Source organism: Siphateles boraxobius, unplaced genomic scaffold (assembly GCF_051911475.1).
Source record: "Siphateles boraxobius isolate OS27281-9 unplaced genomic scaffold, OSU_SipBor_1 320, whole genome shotgun sequence".
In the NCBI taxonomy this organism is placed as follows: domain Eukaryota; kingdom Metazoa; phylum Chordata; class Actinopteri; order Cypriniformes; family Leuciscidae; genus Siphateles; species Siphateles boraxobius.
This window is the reverse complement of record NW_027508943.1, coordinates 87,501-99,176: the sequence shown is the minus strand read 5'-3', so window position 1 is coordinate 99,176 and position 11,676 is coordinate 87,501. Positions and strand designations below refer to the sequence as shown.

Sequence of the window (11,676 nt, the reverse complement as noted above, 5' to 3'; positions counted from 1 at the left end):
TATGAACATATTTTTTGAAAAAGTGATGTTTTTCTTGGCGGCCCAATTTACCTTAACCCACTGAGGTAAAATGGGCCACATGGTTTCAGCTAAAATGGGCCATCATCTGTGTTACACATACACATGTGTTTGATTATGTGTGTGTGTGTGTGTGTGTGTGTGTGTGTGTGTGTGTGTGTGTGTGTGTGTGTGTGTGTGTGTGTGTGTGTGTGTGTGTGTGTGTGTGTGTGTGTGTGTGTGTGTGTGTGTGTGTGTGTGTGTGTGTGTGTGTGTGTGTGAGAGGGTGTGTGAGAGGGTGTGTGTGTGCGCGCAGTAGATATTTTATTTACAGTGAGTATGGCAAACGAGAAGGAAGTGAGAGGAGCGGAGAGAGGGAGAAGGAAAGAGAGAGGAAGTGAGAGGAGCGGAGAGAGGGAGAAGGAAAGAGAGAGGAAGTGAGAGGAGGAGGAAGGATGAGAGAGGAAAGGATACAAAGATAAAATAGGGAGGGAAAGGAAGGCCAAACAGCTACAATCTGTGGAAAGTTGAGAGGATGAAGGGGGTGGTGAAGATTAGATTAGATTTCTGATTAGAAAAAAACTAAGAAAACTATTAAGAAACAGTTCAACAAAAATCAACAAAAATACATCAAATGTGAAGTGTCATGCAGGGAATTGTGGGAATGTCAATTTACGCTTTTTCACTGTAAATTATACGATGAGTGGTCTTTTTCACTTCCAAAAATTTTACATTTTACAGTAAAATTATATTAAATGTACCATTAGATCTATCACAGTTATTTACCGTATATAGTAAGGAAACTTTCTGTTAACCAATTAACAGTTTTTCACTTTACCGTTAAAATCACAATCATTTTTTACAGTGTACAGAGCTTGGAAAATGCATGGATTACTTCTTTGAGTCATGTGATTGTTCCTGATTTCAGAGGAAATCAAACGTATGGTTCTGTTTGATCAGGATGTTTATGGTTATACACACTAATACTGTAACTGCAGCTATTACAATCCTTCAATGTTTCAACGGGTTTCTCAATAATTTTCCATCCTGCTCCCCAAATGGCCACAAATCCTCAAAGCATGTAAACTAAATTATATATGATTTTCTTTCTTCTGCAGAACACAAGACGACCTTTTACTTTCTACATTTCTATGTTCTATTGAGGAAAAATCATACAGTTTTTGAATGACATAAGGGCGAATGAATGATTTTTGGGTGAACTATGAAGGTTGGTTTAGGTAGACCTGCACAATGCATGTAATTTCCATATCAAACTTTCCTTAATTGTGAAGTGGCAAGTAAATAGTGTTTTCGTTTCTGCTTCTCCACTTTCATTTCCCCATAAAGACCCTCCCATCACCGAAACAGGAATGTTGTTTCATTCTGCTCCCGATCAAAGATGGATCTGCAAATCTCAGTTTTTCTTCTCTTCATTCTTTTTACTGCAGGTAGGCTACGACGACAAAACATTTCTTTTTTTTTCATTGGATCTGTTTCTCACTGTCTCTCCGTTTTATTACTAAAGGACACACTCTCAGCTGTTATGAGTGCTCGGATCTGCTGCGTTCTTGCGATCCGAAGTTAAAAACATGTCCCGGTGGATCTCAGTGCATTAGTATAACAACGGTATCACAACAAGGTAGGACCAGCATGACAGACCGAGTGGTGTAAATGTAACTTCTCATATAACTACGACTCGTTTTCTTGGCAGAATTTACTAAATCAATCACAGAAAATTCTATTTCTTTCTGTTTAATTTGTTTTCTATTAATTTTTGTTTGCTAAGAATGACAATTAAGCTACATATTTATAATTATTCCATAAAAATAACGTGTACTGGGGCCGTATTCACAAAGAATTTTAAGGCTAAAAGTAGCCTCTAACTGGCGAATTTAGGAGCAACTCCTAAAAATAATGGGCGTGTCACTCCTAACTTTAGGACTCCTAATTTTTTTCACTAAGAGTAATTCACGAAGCATTTTAGCCCTAAAAGTAGCACCTAAGTCTGGGACAGCTTAAAAGAAGTCGAGAGGACTCCTAACTCACTAAGACCTATTCTCAAAGGATCTTAAAATGGCCGTGCGACGCAGTGTGTTGGAGACACTTAATGACACGGAGTTATTACAAAGATACCGCCTTAACCGTGAGGGAATACTGATTGTTGTGGATCTTGTTAGGGATGCAATAACAGCGCCAACTAATCGCAACAACCCAATCAGTGCCGAATTGAAATGTTTGATAACACTTCGCTACCTAGCAACGGGGAAAATGCAATTATGTAATGCCGACGATCTAGTGATATCGGTAAGCAGACATCGGTAACCAGATCCATCCACCAAACAATCAATGTACTTTGTAGACCCCATATTATTCGCCAGTTCATAAGTTTTCCTTTGGACATTCGCCAACTCCAAAGAAACAAAGCCAGCTTTATGGATATTGCCGGTGTGCCCGGAGTGGTCGGTGCTATAGACGGGACACATATTAAAATAATTGCACCACGTCAGGATGAGGACGTGTTTGGGAATAGAAAGAAAACCCACTCCATCAATACCCAGATTGTGTTCGATGCAAACTTCACAATTCTTGATGTTGTTGCAAAGTGGCCCGGATCCACTCATGACTCGAGGATATTGATGGAGAGTGGTTTGAGGCAACTGTTTGAGAGACGTCATGTGCCAGCTGGATGTCACTTCTTGGGGGACAGTGGCTATCCCTGTAAGTCGTGGCTCCTTACACCTTACCTCCGTCCACAAGTGGGACCACAGTTAAATTACAATAGGTAAGTGTACATGTTGGCTATATTATTTAGGTGCCATAATTCAATAGCATGACCACAATGTCAAAGCTTATTACAAATTATAGTGGTGGCTCTTGGTGTTGTTGGTTAAATCAATAATGTTTACTGTTCCTTGGTGTATGTTTCAGAGCACACAAGAAGACACGCAGTGTGGTGGAAAGGGGGATTGGACAACTAAAGCGACGTTTCCACGTTTTACATAGTGAAATCCGCCTTAGTCCAGAGAAGACGAGTAAAGTGATCACTGTGTGTGCGCTTCTTCACAACCTATGCCGGCAAAGGAACATACCACAGACAGGAGATGGTGATGAGTTTGACGATGATGATGATGATGATGACAATGAACACAACCAATTTGTTGATGAAGTGGAACTATGTGGACTGGCATTCAGGGATCACTTTGTCCATACACACTTTGGGTAAATAATCACATGCACAAATGAGTAAAGACACATTTTTGCTCAATTTAAGTGTGTTTATTCCCTTTGCATTTTTGCAATCTTTACAGTGTAATATTCAGACTTTAATTGTATTAGCCTCTCTTTTGCATCAAGGACCCTTTTCTGCCTTTTTAACACACGCATTTCCATTTTCATCTTTTTTTCTTCCAGGGGTGATGGCCTTGCACCAGCAGCAGGACTGAAGGGAGAGGCAGGTGATGGGATTGTGGAAGAGGAAGAGGTGCAGTAAGAGGAAGAGGAAGCTGGAAGAGGAAGAGGTGCAGTAAGAGGAAGAGGAAGCTGGAAGAGGAAGAGGTGCAGTAAGAGGAAGAGGAGCTGGAAGAGGAAGAGGTGCAGTAAGAGGAAGAGGAGCTGGAAGAGGAAGAGGTGCAGTAAGAGGAAGAGGAGCTGGAAGAGGAAGAGGTGCAGTAAGAGGAACAGGAGCTGGAAGAGGAAGAGGTGCAGTAAGAGGAAGAGGAGCTGGAAGAGGAAGAGGTGCAGTAAGAGGAAGAGGAAGCTGGAAGAGGAAGAGGTGCAGTAAGAGGAAGAGGAAGCTGGAAGAGGAAGAGGTGCAGTAAGAGGAAGAGGAAGCTGGAAGAGGAAGAGGTGCAGTAAGAGGAAGAGGAAGCTGGAAGAGGAAGAGGTGCAGTAAGAGGAAGAGGAAGCTGGAAGAGGAAGAGGTGCAGTAAGAGGAAGAGGAGCTGCAAGAGGAAGAGGTGCAGTAAGAGGAAGAGGAGCTGGAAGAGGAAGAGGTGCAGTAAGAGGAAGAGGAAGCTGGAAGCATGGGGCATGGGGAACTTTCCATAAGATCATCTCTCAATGCAAATCATAGCCTAACTGAAATAAAACCATGCCGATCTCTAGGTGTGGTGAAGGGAATGTGATGATGCGGGATATAGGGAAGTTTATCAGGATGCATATTATTCCGGATCCATGAAGTAACTGGCCTTTAAAAATAAAAATCTGCTGTCTCAATGGGAGTTTAACATAGGGGTGTTCTGACTTACGCAACCTGTATTTTAATGAAGAACATTTATTTATTTACGATACATTATTCATTCACAAAGAAAATTGGTGTCCTTAAAGCTTGGATTTTTCCTCATTTTTTAAATTAAGGCATTAAGATCAATTTCCAAAAGATGATTTTCTATTCCTCTTTTTAGGCAACTTTAGCATGAGTGTGTTCACTTATACTATCCACTGTATATTCACAGCTCAAATCACAGTTCACACGTCAGACTTTCTCTAGTTGCCGTCTGGTCATCAGAGCCACGAGTGTTTCTGAAGAGATGGATCTGAACTCGTGTGAGAACGAGCTGTAAAACAGCAGAATGAGGATGGCAAACGTCCACTCCGAGATGGCAGCCGCATGCTGAAGGACGAAACTCTCCTGGATGAAGAACACGCCGCCTGCAGGACACACCGTTAAGGAACAGCCGGATAAACATCTGGTCAAGCACTGTAAAAACAATTCTGTTCAATTTACGGTAAAAAAACAGTAGTTGTGGTTGCTAGAACTTTACCGTAAAAAATACAGTAGCAACAATTTAAGTTTTACAGACTTAACTTAAATTTACAGTAAAAAAACATATTTCACTATCTGATATAATGTTAATTTACCTACCAATTGAAATACTATATTTGTTTTATACCATTGTAATACACTGACAACCACCAATCACAGCGGTGATGAGAGTCACATGATGAATCAAAGCTCATCACAAGCAGATGGTAACCCACATGAAATTTAAAAAATGCAATAAGCATTAATTTAACAACATTAAATGTAACATAAAACCCTAATGTACATACTTGATTAGAAACAACTAAGATAAACTATGAACAAACATAGTTATTTCAACAAAAATACATAAAATGTGAAGTGTCACGCAGGGAATTGTGGTGCGATTTTTCACTGTAAATTATACAATAACTTTTTCACTTCCAAAAACTGTACATTTAACGGTATTTTACTGTAATATTACACTAAACGTACGGTTAGATCTATCACAGTTATTCACCGTATATAGTACAGAAACTTTCTGTTAACCAAGTTTTTCACCGTAGCATTTTTACAGTAAAATACCGTTTTTTTTAAAATACAGTTTTCAGAGCGCTTTATGCCATGTTTTGTCGCTGGCAGTGAAGGATATTGAGTATGAGGGTGGTGAAGGCCAGTGAGGTGAGTGTGAGCCTCAGATGAGCCGTCTGGAAGTCTCTCCGCGTCTCGGCCGCGCGATACGACAGCAGCGTTTGCACACACACGAACAGCAGACTCGCGGGGAAGGCCAGACCCGCGCCTACGTAATGAAGAACTTTAGCATGATCCACCTGCAGAAAACAGAGCCGGCGTCAGTCAGCACGCGTTCTGCAAATGAGTAACAACAACAGGAAAAACATGCTTTTATGACAACCTCCATTTGCATTTTAAATGGGACTTTAAGATGAATTCTGTATGTTTTTATAAGAGTTGTGGGGGTCTTATGCAACATTTTTGTTTAGTTTATAATTGTTGTTGTGCTGTTTTTACATTGTTTGTTGAGCCTTTGTCTAAAGACAATTTTTTCTACCCTGTAGGTATAAACTTTTTGTAAATTAGCTTAAAAAATCAAATGGAAAATTACATCCTATTTGTTATTTTAATTTGTTCCCTCAATAACTGTAATTTTTATTTAAAACCCGGATACAAATAATATAAAAAATTGGTTTATAAAAGTACTATTTCAGTCTTTCCACTTAAAAGTTTCATATTTAAGTAAATGTGTAACGCTGTTTATTTGTGAAATTTACTAGCAATTTCTGTGAAAATAGTTATGTAAACTCATGACATTTTTTATTATCAATATCAATTGTGCCAAGCTCTGAAATAATAAATAATTAAAATGATTTATAATTGAACCTCTGGAATAACAGAATTTTACTGTTTCGATTTTAAACATTTATAATTATTGTATTTAATTATTTTATATATTGCTACTGCTTTATTTGGTAAAAATTAGCTTGAACATGAACTTCTGGAATTATAGAATTGAATTATTTTAATTAAATAAAATAAAATTATCCAATTTTAAATATTTATAATTTTATTTCATTATTTAATACATTGACACACCTTTATTCTGTAAAAAATGAGCTTGAACTTCTGGAATTACAGAGTTTAATTTTTTCAATTTTAAATATTTGTAGTTATTTTATTTAATTATTTCATTTATTGCTTCTCCTTCATTCTATAAATGAGTACATTTGTCATTACAGCAGTACTAGAAGTATTGCTGAATATTGTCTTAGTGGAGTGCGTTGGAATAGAAATAAAGGCTGAGAACCGCTGAACCAGATTGACCTGAGGTTTAGTGTTTTATTCCTGTGATAGTTTACAGAGCAAACCTTGCTGGGTTTGTTAAATCACATCTACACACACACACACACACACACACACACACACACACACACACACACACACACACACACACACACACACACACACACACACACACACACACACACACACTCCTCCATCACTGCAGGAAAGCATTTCATTTTTACACTTCTGCAATAACACACAATCAGCGGATGCGGACAGGAGAGACCCTTTGTTATGATCATAATAATGTTACATAACATGTGCCGAAGCAAAGAAAAACACACATTTATGGGCTTATTCAAAGCTCTGATAAACTTTAGCAGCAGGAATAAAAGTCTCATTGTGTTTGTTCTTGTACAATAAAAGTTGAAAGGCACAGGCAGAGATCTGGAGGAGACGATAAGATGAGCCGCACATCAGATGTTCTGCAATATTCAATCAAATTATGTTTTCTGGGGATTTCTCACATGTAATGGTGATGTTGAGGTTTTTCCTGAACGGCTCAAGCTTAGTTTGTAGTTATTGCTAATTACTTTAAATGCATTTATGGTTGTTTATTTGTTTATAGTTTAACGCCATGCCAGTTACCACAGCTATTTATGGTGAGAAACATGTTAAAAAGGTGCCAAAATATACAAATCACAAAATAAACAAAACAAAAAAAATTACAAAATATTTATCTTTGATAAAACTAGAAAGTATGTCATAACTGCTCGTATGATTCAGTCTAAAATAAAGTTGAAACCATCAAAATTATTAAAATATGCTTCAAAATATTAGACTCTTGCACATGTGTCAATGTAGTGGAGTAAAATAACAAATAACAAACATAGTGCTTATGGAGAAATTCAGACATGAATTGATACGTGAATTTTGACGCTCTTTAATTAATCATATTGAAGAAAAAGAGTAATTGTTTTCTTACTTGAAAGTTTCCAACAATCATGAGTCCTGCGGCACAGAGCCATCCGGCAAACAGACCCTCGATGTTCAACACGTTGTTGCTTTTCTTGTGGATCAGTTGAGCGTAACGCAACAGACCAATCACAGTCACTGCAACACACAACAGACCAATCACAGTCACTGCAACACACAACAGACCAATCACAGTCACTGCAACACACAACAGACCAATCACAGTCACTGCAACACACAACAGACCAATCACAGTCACTGCAACACACAACAGACCAATCACAGTCACTGCAACACACAACAGACCAATCACAGTCACTGCAACACACAACAGACCAATCACAGTCACTGCAACACAACAGACCAATCACAGTCACTGCAATACACAACAGACCAATCACAGTCACTGCAACACACAACAGACCAATCACAGTCACTGCAACACGCAACAGACCAATCACAGTCACTGCAACACACAACAGACCAATCACAGTCACTGCAACACACAACAGACCAATCACAGTCACTGCAACACACAACAGACCAATCACAGTCACTGCAACACAACAGACCAATCACAGTCACTGCAACACACAACAGACCAATCACAGTCACTGCAACACACAACAGACCAATCACAGTCACTGCAACACACAACAGACCAATCACAGTCACTGCAACACACAACAGACCAATCACAGTCACTTCAACACACAACAGACCAATCACAGTCACTGCAACACACAACAGACAAATCACAGTCACTGCAACACACAACAGACCAATTACAGTCACTGCAACACACAACAGACCAATCACAGTCACTGCAACACAACAGACCAATCACAGTCACTGCAAAACAACAGACCAATCACAGTCACTGTAACACACAACAGACCAATCACAGTCACTGCAACACACAACAGACCAATCACAGTCACCGCAACACACAACAGACCAATCACAGTCACTGCAACACAACAGACCAATCACAGTCACTTCAACACACAACAGACCAATCACAGTCACTGCAACACACAACAGACCAATCAGTCACTGCAACACACAACAGAACAATCACAGTCACTGCAACACACAACAGACCAATCACAGTCACTGCAACACACAACAGACCAATCACACTCACTACAACACACAACAGACCAATCACACTCACTACAACACACAACAGACCAATAACAGTCACTGCAACACACAACAGACCAATCACAGTCACTGCAACACACAACAGACCAATCACAGTCACTGCAACACAACAGACCAATCACAGTCACTGCAACACACAACAGACCAATCAGAGTCACTGCAACACACAACAGACCAATCACAGTCACTGCAACACACAACAGACCAATCACAGTCACTGCAACACAACAGACCAATCACAGTCACTGCAACACACAAAAGACCAATCACAGTCACTGCAACACACAACAGACCAATCACAGTCACTGCAACACACAACAGAACAATCACAGTCACTGCAACACAACAGACCAATCACAGTCACTGCAACACAACAGACCAATCACAGTCACTTCAACACACAACAGACCAATCACAGTCACTGCAACACACAACAGACCAATCAGTCACTGCAACACACAACAGAACAATCACAGTCACTGCAACACACAACAGACCAATCACAGTCACTGCAACACACAACAGACCAATCACACTCACTACAACACACAACAGACCAATAACAGTCACTCCAACACACAACAGACCAATCACAGTCACTGCAACACACAACAGACCAATCACAGTCACTGCAACACAACAGACCAATCACAGTCACTGCAACACACAAAAGACCAATCACAGTCACTGCAACACACAACAGACCAATCACAGTCACTGCAACACACAACAGAACAATCACAGTCACTGCAACACAACAGACCAATCACAGTCACTGCAACACAACAGACCAATCACAGTCACTGCAACACACAACAGACCAATCAGAGTCACTGCAACACACAACAGACCAATCACAGTCACTGCAACACACAACATACCAATCACAGTCACTGCAACACACAACAGACCAATCACAGTCACTGCAACACACAACAGACCAATTACAGTCACTGCAACACACAACAGACCAATCACAGTCACTGCAACACAACAGACCAATCACAGTCACTGCAAAACAACAGACCAATCACAGTCACTGTAACACACAACAGACCAATCACAGTCACTGCAACACACAACAGACCAATCACAGTCACCGCAACACACAACAGACCAATCACAGTCACTGCAACACAACAGACCAATCACAGTCACTTCAACACACAACAGACCAATCACAGTCACTGCAACACACAACAGACCAATCAGTCACTGCAACACACAACAGAACAATCACAGTCACTGCAACACACAACAGACCAATCACAGTCACTGCAACACACAACAGACCAATCACACTCACTACAACACACAACAGACCAATCACACTCACTACAACACACAACAGACCAATAACAGTCACTGCAACACACAACAGACCAATCACAGTCACTGCAACACACAACAGACCAATCACAGTCACTGCAACACAACAGACCAATCACAGTCACTGCAACACACAACAGACCAATCAGAGTCACTGCAACACACAACAGACCAATCACAGTCACTGCAACACACAACAGACCAATCACAGTCACTGCAACACAACAGACCAATCACAGTCACTGCAACACACAAAAGACCAATCACAGTCACTGCAACACACAACAGACCAATCACAGTCACTGCAACACACAACAGAACAATCACAGTCACTGCAACACAACAGACCAATCACAGTCACTGCAACACAACAGACCAATCACAGTCACTTCAACACACAACAGACCAATCACAGTCACTGCAACACACAACAGACCAATCAGTCACTGCAACACACAACAGAACAATCACAGTCACTGCAACACACAACAGACCAATCACAGTCACTGCAACACACAACAGACCAATCACACTCACTACAACACACAACAGACCAATAACAGTCACTCCAACACACAACAGACCAATCACAGTCACTGCAACACACAACAGACCAATCACAGTCACTGCAACACAACAGACCAATCACAGTCACTGCAACACACAAAAGACCAATCACAGTCACTGCAACACACAACAGACCAATCACAGTCACTGCAACACACAACAGAACAATCACAGTCACTGCAACACAACAGACCAATCACAGTCACTGCAACACAACAGACCAATCACAGTCACTGCAACACACAACAGACCAATCAGAGTCACTGCAACACACAACAGACCAATCACAGTCACTGCAACACACAACAGACCAATCACAGTCACTGCAACACACAAAAGACCAATCACAGTCACTGCAACACACAACAGACCAATCACAGTCACTGCAACACACAACAGAACAATCACAGTCACTGCAACACAACAGAACAATCACAGTCACTGCAACACACAACAGACCAATCACAGTCACTGCAACACACAACAGACCAATTACAGTCACTGCAACACACAATAGACCAATCACAGTCACTGCAACACACAACAGACCAATCACAGTCACTGCAACACACAACAGACCAATCACAGTCACTGCAAAACAACAGACCAATCACAGTCACTGTAACACACAACAGACCAATCACAGTCACTGCAACACACAACAGACCAATCACAGTCACTTCAACACAACAGACCAATCACAGTCACTGCAAAACAACAGACCAATCACAGTCACTGTAACACACAACAGACCAATCACAGTCACTGCAACACACAACAGACCAATCACAGTCACTGCAACACAACAGACCAATCACAGTCACTGCAACACAACAAACCAATCACAGTCACTGTAAAACACAACAGACCAATCACAGTCACTGCAACACACAACTGACCAATCACAGTCACTGCAACACAACAGACCAATCACAGTCACTGCAACACACAACAGACCAATCACAGTCACTGCAACACAACAGACCAATCACAGTCACTGCAACACACAAAAGACCAATCACAGTCACTGCAACACACAACAGACCAATCACAGTCACTGCAACACACAACAGAACAATCACAGTCACTGCAACACAACA

General features: G+C 40.6%; 1 protein-coding gene across 1 annotated transcript in view; it reads right to left on the bottom strand.

The window, feature by feature from the left end:
- Positions 1 to 4,397: 4,397 nt before the first annotated feature.
- The window catches only part of LOC143700965 (transmembrane protein 150A), a 14,711-nt gene continuing 7,432 nt past the window's right edge, over positions 4,398 to 11,676 (bottom strand). Inside the window, exons 5-7 of the mRNA XM_077194747.1 lie at positions 7,524 to 7,651; positions 5,391 to 5,568; positions 4,398 to 4,647 (exon numbers count right to left, since the gene is read on the bottom strand). Of these exons, the coding sequence (XP_077050862.1) occupies positions 4,472 to 4,647; positions 5,391 to 5,568; positions 7,524 to 7,651 (482 nt within the window). The 3' untranslated portion in view covers positions 4,398 to 4,471. The remainder of the gene's footprint in view (positions 4,648 to 5,390; positions 5,569 to 7,523; positions 7,652 to 11,676) is intronic.